This window comes from Myxine glutinosa, chromosome 3 (genome assembly GCF_964187855.1).
Source record: "Myxine glutinosa chromosome 3, kmMyxGlut1.1, whole genome shotgun sequence".
Taxonomy (NCBI): Eukaryota; Metazoa; Chordata; class Myxini; order Myxiniformes; family Myxinidae; genus Myxine; species Myxine glutinosa.
In genome coordinates, this window is record NC_136263.1 from 189,312,877 (window position 1) to 189,331,405 (window position 18,529).

The following is an 18,529-nucleotide window of genomic DNA, read 5'->3' on the forward strand; positions in this document are numbered from 1 at the left end:
CGCACTACCTGCCTGGACAGACCACGTCGCGTTACCATTTGATTCAAACCCAAACAAATCCCTTCAGTTCCGTGAATTTGAGGTTCGCATGAAAACTGAAAAGCGAAGTAAAAGAAACACGTGACTCGTGAGTTCGTGGTGGCGTGGTGCATATCCTCGCATTGGAGGCACTGATTGGAGGAGAGGCTGGTTGGCCGACTCAATTGATTGGCTACTATTGCGACGCTCTGATAGGCTGCTTGTGCTGTGTGGATATTTGATTCGCTGTTTGTTTTGCGGTGCTTTCTGATTGGTTGTCAGTGACGTTGGTCCATTTGGTTGCTGTTTTGAGGCCTCGTCCAAGTCCAACTTTCCTTGTTATCTTCATCGCTTTTGCAGGTGTGCATGTGTACGTGTGTTTATATATATATATATATATGTATGTATACATTTGTGCGTATGAATGTGTATTTTGTGTGTGTTTATATATATTAATAATATATATAAACACACAAAATACACATACATACACACGCATGCTTTCCTCTTCATATCTAACCGGATCTTGTTATTTGTTGAGGATGTCTACTCTCTGGGCAAATGCATAAGGAGGTGAAACAAGATTCATTGATCTGCAGTCACTTTCTAGTGACTGACTGACTGATTGACACACACACACACACACACACACACACACACACACACACACACACACACACACACACACACACACACACACACACACACACACACACACACACACACACACACACACACACACACACACATATATATATATACAATATAATATAATATATTGTAACGGATTTGGGAAACCGTGCACTGTGTGTAATTTATTGTAAATATACCCCCTTTGTGTAATGTAATGATTCGTGTAAATAGCTCCATTCGTTGTTGTAAAGGACTAAAGGTCAAAGGTCGTCCTTTAGTTAGTCCATCGCGCACACGTAGAAAACCATCGGACCTTCTCAATAGTTATTTCATTATTATGTGTTTCAGTTTAAGGGTGTAGTACTGGTGAAAAATTGAGAAAACTACATAGGTACCTTTGAGAGGCCTTTACACAAAAACAAAGTCAAGTTAATATGTAATTTTCAGTTTTTCTTGAAAGATATAATCTTGGCTTTAACTCAGACCAGTTTCAACGCTTCTTTGTCATATTACATGCATATAATTTGCATAAATTAGACCGTCAATAAAAAACAAGGAAAAACAAAGAACACATTTCTACTTCTATCTTCTATGTCACCTGTCATTCTTTTCACACAAAACTTGGTACATGTATTATACATGTGTTACTCTACTACCTGATGAGAGGATTTTGTGAAATTATGTCAAATGTTCACTAAGTAGCTAATTATGCCAATTACCAGATAAAACTTGGTTGTCCTTCAATAAATCCACAATGGCTACTCCTATAAACAAAAGCCTTCATCATTTTAAAGGAAGTGATATTCTGAATATCCTGTCCAAATTTCAGCCCAAAAGAATGATGCAAATTAAAGTTGTAACAAATTTCATGCAAAATATTATATTGAATTGAATTGAAATTTGAATTTTTCAATAATTAGGGGTACTTCTATGACCGCACTCTATGACCTCTAATAATAATAATAATAATAATAATGCATTTATTTTATATAGCGCTTTTCAGGAAGCCCAAAGACGCTTTGACAGAGTGCAAAACATAATGCATAGCAAAACATAAAAACAATTGCAAAAAAAGAAGAATCAATAGGGAATAATAGCATGATTCTTGTTTATAAGACTAGAAGGAAACTGTTCAGCTAAAAAAAAAAATCAAAAAAAAAAAATCACCTGTTCACCTTTAAGTACTACACCCTTAAGGCTGTGTCTCCACTAGTTGATCTTGCGTTGCATCAAAACAAATAAGACAGGCCCCCTTCAACCCCTTCATTTTTGCCTACTTTTGCAGCCCCCTGTATATATATATATATATATACATATTGTTGCGGTTTTGGAATAAAGGTTAATTCCCTCTCATAGGTAGACGCACCACAACATGAAGCCTCACAATAGTTCAGTTATTTCTTAGTGAATGTAAGTTAGTCCTTTCCTGTGTTTAGTTTTGTGTTCTTTTGGCGCTTTGCTTTCGTGCTTTTGGTTTGGCGCTGGGATGCCACGCGGCAGGCCTGGGCAAGTCTGGCAAGGCCGAAGGGACGAGCTGCAGGGGGAGTGGCCGGTAAGCAACGAGCCGCCAATCAGGGCTCGAGGGGTTTGGCTTACCACTGTGGCAGGAGGCGGGGCTTGGAACATTCGGGTAAGATCGAGGAGGTGCCATATAAGGTCCTGCCCCGAGCCCATTAAGCAGAACGCGCGTGAGTCAGAATGAAGAACGCACGAGAGGAGAGAGCTGTGAGAGTTCGTGGGTGGCAGAACGGGTGAGATCAAGAACGAGAGACGAGGAGTGAAAGTCGCCCAGCCCTGAACAAGTCGAAGTGCTTGAATTGACTGTTGTAATAGCCTCGTTGTACACGAACTTGCCCCGTGCCCTGTACCCTGCGCTCTGCCGCTGTTTTAATCGCGCGCTCGAGAGGACGACCCGTGCCGGGCCACAGACGCGCAATCTCCTCCTGCCTGCATTTCTCCTGCATACGTGCCGTGACCGCCAGAGGGCTACACCACGAGCGAGCTGTCCGGGAGCGACCGGCAGCAAGGCGCGTTTGGCGCGCGAACCTGCTCTTCTTCCATTTCCCCGTGTGAGTGATTGGGCCCGTGTCTGGGTAATAAGTTAAACTGGTTAAGCTTCTGCTCTGTGTCCCCCTTTCCTTCATAATTATCATTGTACAATGTACATAATAGTGTAAATAAATTGTGTTCTTCCTCTGATTTGACCGTCCTGTCCCTTCCATCCATTGGCTTCGCATGGTACGAATAAAACCGCTCGAATCGGGTTCCAATAAAAGTAACAGCACGAGTCACGTGATACGCATTCCGCTCGGGTGTACTCGATTAAGCGTGGCTCGTGCAAGGCTCGATCCCCGCTTTCATGGCAGCGTGGGTTAAAGGTACGTGCGAATTTGCCCCGATACCCTTTTTCACGTTTGCCCGGGAGTGGCGATTCGGTCTCGCGGACCCGAAGACCCAGGGGGAAAAAGGGGTTTAATCCCCCTTGTAACGGGAACGGGCTTCGGGAGATCCGCGTGTGTGTGTGTGTGTGTGTGTGTGTGTGTGTGTGTGTGTGTGTTGTGTGTGTGTGTGTGTGTGTGTGTGTGTGTGTGTGTGTGTGTGTGTGTGTGTGTGTGTGTGTGTGTTGTGTGTTGTGTGTTGTGTGTTGTGTTTTTTTTCTATACGAGCCAAAAGCACCCGGCGTTGCCCGGGTTCTTTTTGAATGAATCGATACAATAATTCAGCTTTTACTCGCGGCCGTAGAAGATTGCCTAATATAATTCAGCTCAGCTTTTCATTGCGAAATGGGCCCAGCCCGGCCGGGGCGGCCTCAACCGGCCTCACCACCTAGCGTCCTAGCCTATAACCTTCCCGGGGCCCGTCCCGACATTTTTGGTTTCAGAGGTTTCCTCCTATCTTTCACTGTGTAGATTAGCACATGCAGACAAACAAACAAACAAAAACTTATATATATATATATATATATATATATATATATAGATGTATATATTTGTGTATGAATGTTTATATATATATATATATATTTGTGTATATGTGTGTACATATATACATGTACTCTTATAGCTGGGCGGCTTAGCTAAAAAATTCGGATCGATTGTGCCTTTTCCCTTAAAAGCATGAAACTTGGCACATGGCTAGAATACCCGAAAAGAAAGATTTTTAGTCCAGGAGGCATCCCCAATTTCACCCCATATGGCGGCCATCTTGAAATCAAAGATGGCCGTCATACAAGACCTATTTTGATGAATATCTCCATAATTAGAACAGATATCAAAATGGTTCACTTTACCAGAGAATGGTTTGAGTACCAGTTCACTGGTAATTCCCTGTTTGTCGTTGAAGGCGGCAAAAAGGGTTGGCGTCAGGAAGGGCATCCGGCCGTAAAACATTGCTTCAAAAAGGGGACCAAAAAACAACAACTACCACGGTCCCCGAAAAGGCCAACCCCCGCTTTGCAGGGAAAAATGGCCTCTAAACGGTGGTTTTATATCAAAATGGTTGAAGTGCCTATACCTACATTTTTAGGGTCTAGGAATCCAATGGCAACATAAAATATTCAATAGTATATGGCATACCATGCCTGCATACCTGCATACCTGGCATACCTGCATACCATGCTCACAACCTGTCTCAGTCAACTCGACCAACATCTGTAACGGCTCTAATGCCGCCGTTTCATGAAAGTGCACACACTGTGGCCATGATAAAACACTCCATGGATGTCATTGGGAGTGCCGTGCAACATCTAAATCCAGGACAGACTCCTGTCATTGCCCTTGATCAACCATTATTTGCAATTGCAAAACAGATTCAATGGAAATGGCATGAGCAATATGGAGAGGACAGATTTGTTCTGCTATTCGGAGGATTGCACTTTGAAATGACTGCACTGAAGACATCGGGTGACTGGTTATCTGGAAGCGGCTGGGTAGAAGCATTGGTGCAAGCCAATATTGCCTCAGCGGGAAGTGCAGATTCTTTCCTGCGAGCTGCACATGTTTCACGCTCGCGCAATGCCCATCAGGTGACAGCTGCAGCCTTGCACATACTGCAGCATCGGGCATACAATGACTATGCAATAGAAGCTGAGACGAAACTTTCATTTACTGATTGGTGTGGCAAAATGACTAAGGAACACCCACAGTTCCAATACTGGAGTCTCACGATGGCATTGGAGAACAGCATCCTGACCTTTGTGCGCTCATTGAGGGAGGCTGACTTTGAAATGTACTTAGATGCTTTATGGGAGCTTCTTCCGTGGTTCTTTGCTCTTGACCATACGCACTATGCAAGATGGGTTACAGTCCATTTGCGTGATATGATGGACTTGCACAAGACACACCCTAAAGTTCTGGATAATTTCCGAGCTGGCATGTTCACGGTACAAAAGACCCAACGCAAATTTTCTTCAATTGCTACAGATCATGCACATGAACAGAACAATGCACGTATCAAGGGAGATGGAGGAGCTGTGGGTCTGCTGGACAATGCCCATGCTCTGCAAAGATGGATGGTTGCAGGTCCAGAGGTCTCAAGGGTGATTGATGAGTTTGAGACTGCACAGGAGCAACATGAAAGCAAAGCGCCATCACTGCATCATGATCAGAATAAAAGCACCCAGATGACCTTTGACAAACATGGCAGATCACTTGTATCAGTTATCGAGGAGCTAGGTAATCCATTTCTTGAAGAAACCGCTGACCTTTTGGTCCTTGACACAAAGGATATAGCAAGTGCATCAGTCGTACAAAGTGAAAGACGTGCAGAAAGTGGGAAAGGAGGCTATGGAGTCATTTGTGCAAGAGAGGCTGATTGAATGCTCAAAGCCTTTGAATGATGTCGTCCCGTGCTCAAAGCCTTTGATTGAATGCTCAAAGCCTTTGAATGATGTCGTCCCGCGCAAAAAGTTACCTCTGTTTGGCAGCTCATCAGTAACAGACCAGCTGACAGATAAACACAAGGTAGCCTCATTGAAGAGTGATGTTCAACTGTTTTCTCGCCTCTATATTGCCTGTCAAACCCGCGAGGGAAACCTGGATGAATTTTTCCGTCATGAAAATCAATCTTTCCCTCCATCTCTGTCCAAGGATGGGAAGCTTCGACCTGGTACAAAGAGCGACCTTTTGGACTGCTTTGAGGAACTTTCACCATCAAGCACACAGATGCCAGAGGTGACATGTGTCATACTTGACGGGGCAGTAATTGTTCAAAAGCTAAAGCCCGATGTTGGCACAGTCAAAACATTTGGCGAATATGCCAAAAAGGTCTTCATCCCATTTGTTTTCTCACAGTACAAATCTGCAACCCGACTTGATCTGGTGTGGGACCGTTACCTACCCGACAGCCTTAAGAGCATGACCCGTGAAAAGCGTGGCAAGGGGGTTCGCCGACGAGTAGATACCTCAGTTGCAATTCCTGGACAGTGGCAGAACTTTCTTCGAGTTGATGAAAACAAGCGTGAACTCTTCAGCTTCCTTTCCAATGAAACAATTAAATCATTTGAAGACCAGCGCAAGGAGCTAGTTGTCACACTTGATACAGAGGTTCTTACTGCTCCACCACGCATTGATCTAGAATCACTCTCCCCGTGCACTCAGGAAGAGGCAGATGGTCGGATGTTCCTACATGCTGCTGATGCAACACAGAGAGGGCATAGTAAGGTCCTCATACAAACTGTGGACACAGATGTTGTCGTGCTTGCAGTTACAGCATCCCAGAAGCTTTCAGTGATGATATGGTTACAATTTGGGACAGGCAAGAACATGCGATTTATCTCTGCACATGATATAGCCACAGCTCTTGGCCCTGAGAAATCTAAAGCCCTCCCCATGTTTCATGCACTAACAGGGTGTGACGCTTCTTCAGCGTTTAATGGGCGTGGAAAGGTAACTGCATGGAATGTGTGGGAATCATTCCCTGAGCTCACAGAGGTACTAGCAGAAATTTGCCACCAGAGCACAGAGATAACTGAAACCTGCATGAACGTCATTGAGAGATTTGTTATTCTGTTGTATGATCGCACAAGTACTGCTACTGACATTAACATTGTACGAAAGAAACTGTTTGCAAAGAAGGGCAGACCTGTGGAATCAATTCCACCAACACATGATGCCCTTGTGCAGCACGTAAAGCGGGCAGTATACCAAGGCGCACTATGCTGGGGACAAGCATTGCATGCTAAGCCTGATCTACCAAGCCCCACTGAATGGGGTTGGCAAAAAACGTCTGCTGGCCAGTTCAAACCAATATGGACAACACTTCCAGAGGCTGCAAAGATCTGCAATGAACTTAAGTGTGGGTGCAAAAAAGGATGTACTGGTCGTTGCCGGTGTAAGAAAGCTGCACTTCCCTGTACTTCTCTCTGCGCATGTGATGGAGAATGCAGCAAAGACTAGAAAACCACAAGATGGCACAGTTACAGTCTGCGATGTCATAGACACTTTTAACCACTGAAGAATGCCAACCTGTTAAGAGTATTTATATGCATTCCCAGTATGCATGATACTATGCAAAATTAATATTTTCATAGGACTGCTTAATATTTTATGTTACCATTGGATTCCTAGACCCTAAAAATGTAGGTGTAGGCACTGCAACCATTTAGATAGCTGTTCTAATTATGGAGATATTCATCAAAACAGGTCTGTTATGGCGGCCATCTTGGATTTCAAGATGGCTGCCATATACTATTGAATATTTTATGTTGCCATTGGATTCCTAGACCCTAAAAATGTAGGTATAGGCACTTCAACCATTTTGATATCTGTTCTAATTATGGAGATATTCATCAAAACAGGTCTTGTATGACGGCCATCTTGAATTTCAAGATGGCCGCCATATGGGGTGAAATTGGAGATACCCCCTGGACTAAAAATCTTTATTTTTGGGGTATTCTAGCCATGTGCCAAGTTTCATGCTTTTAAGGGAAAAGGCACAATTCATCAGTTAAGCAGCCCCATTAAGTAATTTTGTAAAAACTTTTTCAGGAGTTCAGGATGCACCCTATAAGTACAAGTATAATTTATCCGAGAATGGCATATATGTTGTATGTAGTGGTAGAGGGCTGGCAGTCGCAGGATAGCTGAATCATCATTTTGTTCTCTAATAATTGTCACCCTGGTGTTTTGCAGACAGAGTTCACCATCACGAAGTTCTTCATTCAGAGGGATTTTAAGCTGGGTGTCCTATTTGCTGAGCATAACCTCATGGACATAGAAGATCCCATGCTATATTTCACAGGTGTTGGCCATTGTGCACCTGCTCTCTGATGAAACGAAAAACTTGCTGCCTGAAGCAACATCCTATGGTGACAACCTGTCCGGCATTGGTTTAGAGCCAGCAACTTCCCCAACGTAGCAGTGAAGATGCTGTTTTTGGTAATATCACCCTGAAAAGCAGGTACGGTCTGATGCAAATCATTTCTAAATTGTGTTTTTAATCATTGCCCCCACGCATTCTGAAAAATTATGTGGTTGTGCAGAAGTTCACCAAACTTATTACAGTAGTTGCGATCACCACATGGCAAGAAGGGGTGAGAGCAGTATCATTTTGGCCTTGCCCCCTTCGGGCAGGGTCAAAAGGTCAAAAGCCAAAAATGCAATTACGGTCACACGTCAAAAAATTTCTTTCCATGAAAATTTGTATATGGAATCAACATTTGGGGACACATGAAATACAAATAACGATTTTCTTTTTGATTTGACCACAGTTCATTCCTCACGGAGTGGGAACTTGTTCACAGGGGTCAAATTGGGGGAAAAAAATTTAAACTCAAAATTTGATATTGGGTCATTCCTGGTTGATTTTCTGCCATCTTTCAACTTTGCTTAAGGTGGGAAGCGTGGGTATATACGATGGCACGCCATCGACTTCGCTCTAATAGCTACTTCACCTTCAGTCATTTGAATTAATTGTTGAATAAATAGCTTTTCCTTCCTTTAATTTTCTTTTAAACAGGAATTATTGTAACTTTCTTTTTCTTTCCCCTGCAGATCAAATTTTGGTCTTCTGAGACATAATTGCAACAGCTGTATGTTTGCTTGAAGAAAGTTTAATGTGAGTCGATCGGAAAATCCAATGGAGAAGGTAGACGATGAAAGTGATGAATATGCAGTGGAAGAGGAGACAACGTGGAAAATGTGGAAGAACGTGGGTGAAATGAAGCAGGAAAGGGCAGATTTTGAGCCACAAAATACGAATACGGAGGCTTTAGAAGAGGAAACCAATAATCCGTCACATGGGAAGGATATGCAAAGGAGTATCAGGAATGATGGATATGATGGAGGCAATGGTGATGCATTTGGTGCACGAGGTTCCTTATGGCATTGCCCGGCCGCCCGGTTCACAAAAATGATTGTGCTGCCTGGATGGGGGCTGGAACGGCCAAGAGAGGGATCAAAGTGCCAGTTACGGGTGTGGTTCATGGAGGTAGATGAGAATGTCTGTCCAGTACCTGGCCCACCTTATCAGTTGGGCGGCTGGCGTTGGGCAACCATCGGTGAGGCGGATTCAGATGTAGCAGTGGTGTTGGAGAGCTGTGTAGAAAGTATGCGGAAGGGAGAGCGCTGTGTAATAGGTCTGATGAAGAATCCTGGCGGCTGGCAAGGTCAGCAGGTGAATATCCAGGTCGGAGATGAATTGGAATGTGAAAAAAGCAGAGGTAGCAGTGGTGGTGAAGCAGCACAAGTGGTTATCGAGGAGAAAGAAACAAAACAGCGAACACATGATGATTACGAGGAAGTAGTGCAACAGATAATAGGAGAGGAAGAGGGGAAGGTTATCCAGTCAAAGATTCCAAAAGCAGAACTTTTCTTCATTCTTGAGCTGCGTACGTTCCTCCCAGCAGTTGAGCCTTGGGTAGCCAGTATGAAAGAGTGTCTTGAACGAGCACGGAAGCACAGGAGTCACGGTGTGAGACTGTTTGGTGCTGGAGCACCACGTGACGCAGCACGCAGGTTCGGACGTGCCGTTCGACTGCTAGTTTGTATACGAGTTAAGGAGACGAAAAAGAAGCAGCAGAAAGCAAAGAGCAGCGAGCATGAAACAGAGGAAGAGAGTGCGGTGGACAAGAGTGAAGGAACAAAAAGGGAGTATGGAAAGGTAGATATTTTGAGTGAGGATCTAGAAAGCAATGAAAAGGGAATGGGAATTGACATTGAAAGGAAACGGATAGGGACAAAGAGTGAGGCATTGGCAGAGTTGCAGCAGGAGGCAAGTAAAGAAATGGAGAGGAAGGTTGATCGGAAGGAAAATAGTGCAGATGGCAAGGAGCAGGAAGATCAGAATAAAGGAGAAAGTGAAGTGCAGGCTCTTAAGGAATTAAAAATCAGATCGGCAGAAGAAAGTGAACAAGATCAGTTGAAAGATGAGGTCGACGAAGAGCTTGCATCGTTGTACGCTAACCTTGCGGCCTGCCATTTGTCACTTGGGTGTTTCCGATTGGCTGAAAGAAGCTGCGACCTGGCGCTTTCCCTGCGCCCTCAACTCCTGAAAGCACTTTATCGTAGAGGACGAGCACGCCTCGAGAGAGGAGACCTGCTAGCTGCTCGGGAAGACTTGGAGAGGTTGCTTGTCCTGGAACCGTGTTGTTCCGCAACGAAACGGATGCTTGCTCTCGTGCAGGAGCGGGAGAAAGCCGAGGCCAGGAAGCTGGGCCAGGCTTTATGCAAGATGTTTTCATGAAACTTTTGGTCACTCACAGCAATGCTTCCTTCAACGTCAGAGATGGCGAGTGCAGCTTCTTTTGGAACTGGCATATCACCTCTATGGGGTCCACACTGGCTTCAGCTGGTATACTTGCTGGATTTCTGGTGAGAATGACCTCTTGACCAATTCAAATAGCATAGCCACACTCAGTAGGCCGTGCACCCACAGGGCAAAATGCAGCGAGAAATCCATTTTTGTGACCATGATCAAGGAACTACTCAAATTTTGGATATTGTAGCTGAATATGTATTGACGTGTTGTAACTTTGACAATCCTGCAGTATTTTTGCAGACCATTTTGAACATGGTCATTGGGGTAAAAAAAAAAAGCGTGTTTTTGCCATTTTTTGCGAATCTGTTCCATAATTCCAACTCTTTCCAGAATGAAACTCATTCAGGACACAGACCCGAGTACTTAGTTCCAGGAGATGGTTTCATTGCCACAAAACTGAACGAGAGACGAGTGGGCTCATGGCCTACAGATAATGATGGTGGTTTGTTTGTGTGCTGTTGAGCAAGTGTTCATTATTTATTAAAATGGTATAAAAATGTTGATCTCATTTCGTACCTTTTATGAGTGGAAGGTCAATGCCGGATGCGATCCTTAGTGACGCAGATTCAAGATAAGTACTTCGCAAAGAAAAACAAGTTGTACCGTATGTTTGTAGATCTTGAGAAGGCGCATACAATAGAGTAGCAAGGGTAGTCTTTCACTCTGCGTGTCTCTCCATGATCGAGGAACTAATTTTTTTCAATTGAATTTCATATTTTGAACACGAGATCATGAATTGACTTCGTTGCCCTTCCAGAAACCTGCAGTTTAATTGTACTTTGGCTTTGTGTTGTTCATGTACATATTGGAAATATTGTACAGCGTCTCGTCCCGTGCGAACATGCTCATAGTGCGGTAACGCAATTGTCAAAAACAAGAATGACTGCACCGTGGTCACAACCTGTTACACAAAATATATATTTCACCTCCTCTGTCCACTTAACTAACTCCTCTTGATTAAACCTAACAATTTATATCCCTCAAACGAGTTTTTCAGGGTCCCTCATGGTAACAACAAACCAAAGCCAATGGAAATCTGACCCAACAAACCTGGGCAGTGTATAAGCAGAGGCCTACAGGCCTGATGTGTTAGGGCCACCAGAAAAGCAAGATGGCGGCAATATTTTGTCAGTGCCATGGTGGTGGAGTCAAGCGACAAATGTGGTGGGGTCCATCCCATGGGTGCCATGGTGGATGGAGTTGTGAGAAATGTGGGTGGGGTTTGGGCAGCTGGCTGACCAATGCGTGCAAAAGATGGCATATCCCTACTGCATCAATGGTGGTAAAATTCCGATTCAATGGTTCGTTTGGTTTTTATGCCGACGCTGACGAAGTCGGTCACCATTCAGGTGGAAGTGAAGGCAGATTCCCTTTATTGCAAAATAAATAAAACAAAATATCCATTTTACGACTTATTTTCCATTACGCACACCAACGTTCCCCGACTTTGAGCCATACAAACCCAACAGCCCTCCTCCACCCCCTTATTCCTCTCAACATCCTCCTTGTGGAACCATCTTCCTAAGTTCAATCCCACTCTTATTTTCCACCAGAGCTTCAAATCGGCAGTGCTCCAAGATCCGGATAGAAAAACAAAATGATGTCGATTGACTGTCTATTAATTCCTGTTTGTTCATTTCCTTGCTCCAGTCCATCCATGCTTTACTTGCCAGGATAATGCCTCTCCGCAACAATCTTCTCGCTCTTCCAGAAGCAAATATTTGATTTAATAAGCCGAAATTCGTACACAAATACAAGATTTGAACCTGGCAATCCTCAAATCACGAGGCTTGGATTTAAAACTGGACCAAACAAGCCGAGCACGGGTTTCATTTGTACCCTTCCTTCGTAACGTGTGAAGCAAAGCACAAAAGAAAACATTGCAAAGGATGTGCACATTTATTGGAGTCCAGAAAGAAAACAGACAATGAACACACAACGCTCTGCTTAGCCATACTTGCTGGCAAGCTCTTTAGCCTTGACCCTCTCCAGCTTGGCAATCCTGGCCAGAGACTTGGCACCGTTGACACCTCCGCCCCAATGGCGACGAATCTGCAACAAGGAACGAAATTAAGAAAAAGAAACCTCGCTGCATCTGCAGTTAAACTAAATAAATAAATCAACCCTCACAGTTGGTAGCAGTTTCTGCAAATGGACTTTCTGCTTTATTAAAGTACAAATCGACAGCTTTCCCAATTGTTCTCTCAATCACATGGAGTGAGCAGACGGTGATTCACCAATGTGTGTGTCGTCCCTCAGATGGACGTTAAACTGGGAGTCCTCTCTGCCAGCATTAATTGGTGGATGTTAAAGATCCCACAGTGTCCTTCGTGAAGAGTGGGCGAGTCATCACGGCACCCTGGCCAAATTAAAATTCCTGCTCTAACTACTGTAGAAGGAAGTAGAGGACGGGGAAGGCCGAGAAAGACTTGACTAAAGATGGTGGAAGAAGAAATGCGGGCAAGGGGGTTAACAAGGAGAGATGCAGAAAATAGGGGAAAATGGAGAAGATTGTCATGGGGACCGCAAGGCAAACCCCCACTCCAGCAGGGAAAATGGCCTTAAAATGCATGTTGTTGTTGCTCTCACTACTGCTAGGAAGGCAATGGCAAACCACCCAGTAACCCTTGCAGAGAAACTGCTCCGGCAGAACTGACGCTCTAACAGATCACATGCGACATCAGAATCAGGAAGGCCTTCAAATTACCATTAATATGGGGCAAACTACATGTATTTCCCTCTGCCAAACATTTGCCGGGGACATTTATTTCAGGCACAGCGATCGTCACTGCAGCGAGCGTGTAACTTAAAGGCCTGATTATTATGATTTAGAAAAAAACAAAAAATTGGACTGGCAAAACAAAAACTACATTTTGAGCTCCTCTGCTTGTTCCATCGTCATAAACACCTGAAACAAAAAAGGAAGAAAGAAAGAAAGTGCACATATACCACGCCCCCAATATACCTCCTCAAATCGCTCGTTGTAGTTTGTACGTATGGCATCAGCCAGCTTTGCCAGTGCAGGTTTGTCTTCACTGTGCAAAAGAAAAAGATAACCTATTAGAAGCACACAGGAAGAAACGTACCTGCAGTCACAAATCACAATATTACACCCAACTAACTAGAAAAACAACTCACCACCATCTCTTATCTTCCCCCATCCAAGCCCTTGATCTTTTCTACCCCCGTTAATTCAGGCCCAGATCCACTTTTTTGAAATGCCGACTTTTTTCCTGCAAGTCAGAGAAGTGTCAATGTGTTTTTCTACCTCGTACCTCTCCCACCCACCCCGCCCCCCAAGTCCCCTCCTGCCCACAGATCTCCCGATGTCCCTGTTCTCTACTGTTGTACTTGAGTGCTTGTGTGCTTCCCTCTCTCTCCCATCTCGTCTCCCGCTCCCTTTATCACATGATTTGTCAGTTTGTTTTCATGTGATTAATGTTTGCTCCTACACGAGCCTCAATCTTGTATACCAAAAAAACCACAAGGAGTGGGGCAGCATCCTCGACAAAATAAATCAGCATATTGCAGGAAGGAGAGGATTTATGCGAACATTCAGTGTGGAGAAATGGACGAGGAAGATAATTACGGGTTCACGCTGGTAATGGCGAGGCTAGTGCAGGTTTTGCGATGGACAAGACGACCCAGGCGAGCCTTCCCCTTCACCACGCAGTACGGTACGCCCATCTTACGGCACAGTGCAGGGAGGAATATCACGAGCTTCGCATTCCAGTCGATTTGGGATTGGGATGTGAAGAAGAGAACAATAGTGAGACTGGGTGCGCAAAAAGGGAACTCACAAGCACAAGCATCGACTTCATGTCTCTCGACCGATAATGGCTGCACGGCTCAACATATCTCCTACCAAAGGTGCGGCCATTTTGTTTATTCCAGACAGAACGCGTGCGGAAACTAGGGGAAGGTCAGGTGGTTACCATTTTCGACTCGAGTCTGTGCTCAGGGTTAAAAAGCTCAAATTGTTCCACACAAGGTTTCAGAAACAAATGGTTGACATCATAGCACACGTCATCGTAACCCACCAACGTGCCGCCGCACTGGCGCTCGGGCCCCACTCAGGTAAACCGCAGATGCACTGCAACCTAAGAGAGCTAGCAAGTAATATGCAGAGAACTCTGGGACATCACCTCTATGGGGTCCACATCGTGGGCGATAATCACCAGCAGGGCACGCTTGTTTTCGACCAGTGTTGTCACGGTGTTTGTCCCTAGAGAGGAAGACGAGCATTCGATCACGAGGTAGGTAGCGAGGCTCCAAAACCAACAGCTAAATACGTGTGCGAAACCGTACGCCAGAAAGCCTTCATGAATAATACAACGATGCTCTTTGGGTTTATGCAAGGTGGTGACAGGTATCTGGCTGAAGAGGCTCCACAAGACCATTATTCCATTCCCAAAGCTTCCTTTGGAGCCAAACTGGGCCAAAAGGTGGTGGGTGATTTCAGAGTCTGTATTGCAGGTGCAAAGCATACCTTTTGTGCCCTTCTGTGGAATGTACCATCAGTCTTGACGATCTGGAAAACTTTTTAAAACTTTATCCGACTTTCTGGACAGTATCAGTTTTCAAACTGTACGTGGCAACCGTTGTACGCAGTGGGCCAGCCAAGGCGAAGATCTCAGATCAACAAATTGGTAAAATTTCCACTGTGAAAATGATCATGGAGAAAATTCCTTGCCGTCCCAAGTGTCTAGGCCGAACCACTGGAAGCAAAATACACTTTGGGGATGTTGGGTTGTCAAGCGGCAATACATTTTTATGAGTTACACAAAAGAGATTACCTGAGCGCAGCACCGGTGGACGCCGAGTGGGAGCATCTGGCTTGCCTGCAGCACGTTCCTCAGCACGAGCCATGAGCCTGCGCCGGCGTTCAACCTTCGTCTCGGGTCGGTACTTGTGGGCGAGCTTGAAAAGTTGTGTTGCTATAACAAAGGAGCGAAAAGATGACAACTTTACAGACCCGGAAGCTCAAAATACACCGTTTTCAGAGCACAGATTTCACCATCCGGCACCATCATAGTAATCTTCTTCTTCCATATGCAACATATGGCTGCGGCGAGCATCGTTTCCCAGGCTGTGCTGTAGATGTGCCCCCTGTAGGTTTGAGCAGGAACTTGTAATTTGTTCAGGGTGCTGGCGATAGCTCGCCTACACTTCAACGAGGACCTCATGGAATCTTTAACGTATACCAACTAATGCTGGCGGATGGTGCGTGGTTTTAACGTCCACCTTAGGGAAGGCGGCACACATTGAAGAATCACCCTGCCCATTAAACAGCGGGACGACACTTTATAGCTGGGTTCGGATTAATCGTTGGAATCTCCCACGATGAAGCTAACTCCGAGGGCCTTTCACTCACTCACCGCAGGCAGGTAGGTAGGTGGTCTTTCTGTCTCCTACCGACTCCTCTCCGGCCTTGCACCCCCAGCTCTCTCTGGGCTCTGTCCCCCAAATATTCCTACAGGTCGCACAAGATCTGCCAGCAACCCTCTTCTGGTGAAACTGCCAAAATCAAGACTCTCTGCTCACCTTCACTCTTTCATTCCCCTTTTCTCCCGCCTCTGGAACAAACTCCCTCACTCTCTTCAATCCCACTCCTCCCTCCAGGTCTTTAAAACAGCTGTTCACCACCATCTCTTATCTTCCCCCATCCAAAACCTTGATCTTATCTACCCCCGCTAATTTCATCCCAGATTCCACTTTTTTGAAATTCCAACTTCTTTCCTGAAAGTCCTAGCAGTCAGTGTCCTTGTGTTTTATACCTCTCGTAATCCCCCCGACCCCCCATTCCCATCCCTCCTCTCCCTCCCACAGATCTCCCGATATCCCTGCTCTCAAATGTTGTACTTGTGTGCTTCCCTCTCTCCCCATCTTGTCTACCGCTCCCTTTATTTTGTGTTTTATGTGTCAGTTTGTATTTTTGTGATTAATGTTAGCTCTTACACGAGCCTCCATCTTGTATACAACCCCCCCCCCCCCAAAAAAAAAAAAACACGTGGCCTACCAGGAGCGGCCTATTGGATCGCAGCTTATCAAACCAAATCTCCAGTCCATCATCACCTGTGCCCAGGTTGCCTTCCTAAAGAATATATGAATGAATGATCGTTTTAAGGCCATTTCCCCCGCTAGAGCGGGGGTTAGCCTTGCGGGTCCCATGACAACCATGGTTCCCTGTTTGAGGCAATGTTTTCATGGCCGGATGGCGGATGCCCTTCCTGACGCCAACCCATGGTCACGCTCTTACGATGCGCAGGGATAAGGTGTACCTATTCTAAACCGGGATCATTCATCCCAGCAAGCTGGTACTCAATTTGCCGGCCTTGGAAGGATGACAGGCTGAGTCAACCCCCCTGGTGTTAATTCAGCGATTAACCGGGATTCGAACCCAGGATCCCAAGCCGGCACCCTAACCGCTAAGCCAACACCAGGCTAAAGACGGAAAGTCCCCCCCCCCCCCCCCCCCTTTATTCCCATTTCTCCACTCACCAGTTTGCTTGTCGAGGGCCTGGGTGAACTGGTTGATGGCAGGTGGCACCTTCAACCTCTTGTACAGGATGGCACGCTGTCGCTGCAGACGGACGTACCGGGGCCATTTCACGAACCGGGTGAGGTCACGCTTCGGTTGGATGTCTTGCCCTGCGCGAGATACAAATCAAGGACATCTCGTCATCTCCACGGGGGGAACCAAACCGCAGTACAAGACCCCAGGATGGGAGACCTAGGTTATGTTAAGCCGGCTGGTGTGCCACATCAGCGATCTTGGTGGAAAAGTCGTCGTCAGTGCCGAGCAGCTCTGATAGCAAATATAAATCATCATTTGCAGCAACAGCCGGATATAGGATACACCCCAAAAGGAGCTCACACAAATAATGATAATCAAAATACAACAATAATAAATAAATAAAAAGTCACACAAATAATAAAAATAATCAAAATACACCAAATATATATATATATATATATATATATATATATATATATATATATATATATATATATATATATATGCCTATAAAAAATAAAAGAAAGAAATAATAATAAAAAGTCACAAATAATAATAAAAATACACCAATATATACATATATATATAAATAAATTTAAAAAAGAAAATAAATAAATAAAATAAGACAAATAATACACAAGTATCACCAACTCACCAATGGCAAAGTTCTTCGGCCTCTTCTCGAAGAGGGGATTAACGACCTTCTTCACTTCAAGCTTCTTGGTCGCAAATGGAGCCGGCGCGACCTTCTTCCCTTGGCCTTTAATGGTTCCCTTCATCTTGGGCTTTACTCGGGCCTTCGGTTTGGCATGGGCGGGGGCCGTAGCAGACGCGGGGGGCGCCGCGCTTTTCGCCTGAGGCTTCGTCTTGGCATCCTTGTCTTTGTCCTTTCCTTTGCCTTTGTCCTGAACTTTATCCTTCGCCTTGCTCTTGTCCTTATCCTTGTCCTTCGGCTACGAGAAGAGCACACAGCATCGCATTTTGATGTCATATGTCAAACGACTTTCGTCTCAAGTACGACACGCAGGCCCAAAACGTCACTAAAACAATACGATTCCGGTACTTCAGGATTAAATACTAAATTACAAAAGTGCAAAACGAACCCAAAGACAAACGATAACGGACAAGCTTCAGACAGGAAGGTACTAAACGCCATGTTCGTCGACACGTTAGGCCGAGTCCAAGTGGGTAAAGTAAATTAACACAATCAGCTACAAAATAACCATTCCTGATACTTTGAAGCAAGCAAAGACTATCGAGCCTAAATCCTGGTCCTATAAGCACAAAATTATGGAGGATGCAGCCGGATTGTAGGAAAAAAAACCCCGACCACCACCATCACCAACGCGCGTACCATGATGGGACCTGAGAGAAAGAGAACTCTCGCCCAATCTCACCGAGTTATCGCGAGATCCCACGTGCCACTTCCGTTTCACCCACCTACCCTAATTTTCACATCCTAGAGGATCGTATACATATATATATATATATACGCTCAAACTGAAATGAATGCTACACTTTTGTCACGATTTGTAAAGAGGAATGAGCATCACTAAACGCTATTGACGAAATACCGTAACCGTTTCAAACGATGTCGTCATGACT

At 45.0% G+C, this 18,529-nt stretch overlaps 2 protein-coding genes and 2 non-coding genes across 5 annotated transcripts; 1 reads left to right on the forward strand and 3 right to left on the reverse strand.

Moving 5' to 3' along the window:
• Positions 1-280: 280 nt before the first annotated feature.
• On the forward strand, positions 281-10,908 carry LOC137422953 (uncharacterized). 2 transcript variants are annotated; one of them, XM_068109639.2, is made up of 3 exons: positions 281-378; positions 7,782-8,049; positions 8,643-10,908. In XM_068109639.2, exon 3 carries the CDS (start codon positions 8,728-8,730, stop codon positions 10,330-10,332), a length of 1,605 nt encoding a protein of 534 aa, XP_067965740.1. In that variant the 5' UTR covers positions 281-378; positions 7,782-8,049; positions 8,643-8,727; the 3' UTR covers positions 10,333-10,908. The 2 variants fall into 2 exon arrangements, with proteins under 2 accessions (XP_067965740.1, XP_067965742.1); XM_068109641.2 differs by having other exon boundaries at positions 7,891-8,049.
• Positions 10,909-12,287: 1,379 nt separating this feature from the next.
• On the reverse strand, positions 12,288-18,336 carry RPL7A (ribosomal protein L7a). The gene is made up of 8 exons (XM_068109638.2): positions 18,279-18,336; positions 17,580-17,877; positions 16,909-17,058; positions 15,204-15,344; positions 14,553-14,632; positions 13,997-14,127; positions 13,373-13,442; positions 12,288-12,459 (listed from the first exon to the last, which is right to left on the reverse strand). The coding sequence occupies exons 1-8, from the start codon at positions 18,279-18,281 to the stop codon at positions 12,355-12,357; spliced, it is 978 nt and encodes a 325-aa protein (XP_067965739.1). The 5' UTR covers positions 18,282-18,336; the 3' UTR covers positions 12,288-12,354.
• Positions 14,360-14,430, reverse strand: LOC137424289 (small nucleolar RNA SNORD36). Its single transcript, XR_010983910.1, has one exon. It is a non-coding gene; the product is annotated as a small nucleolar RNA SNORD36 (small nucleolar RNA).
• On the reverse strand, positions 17,169-17,244 carry LOC137424290 (small nucleolar RNA SNORD24). Its single transcript, XR_010983911.1, has one exon. It is a non-coding gene; the product is annotated as a small nucleolar RNA SNORD24 (small nucleolar RNA).
• Positions 18,337-18,529: the final 193 nt, after the last annotated feature.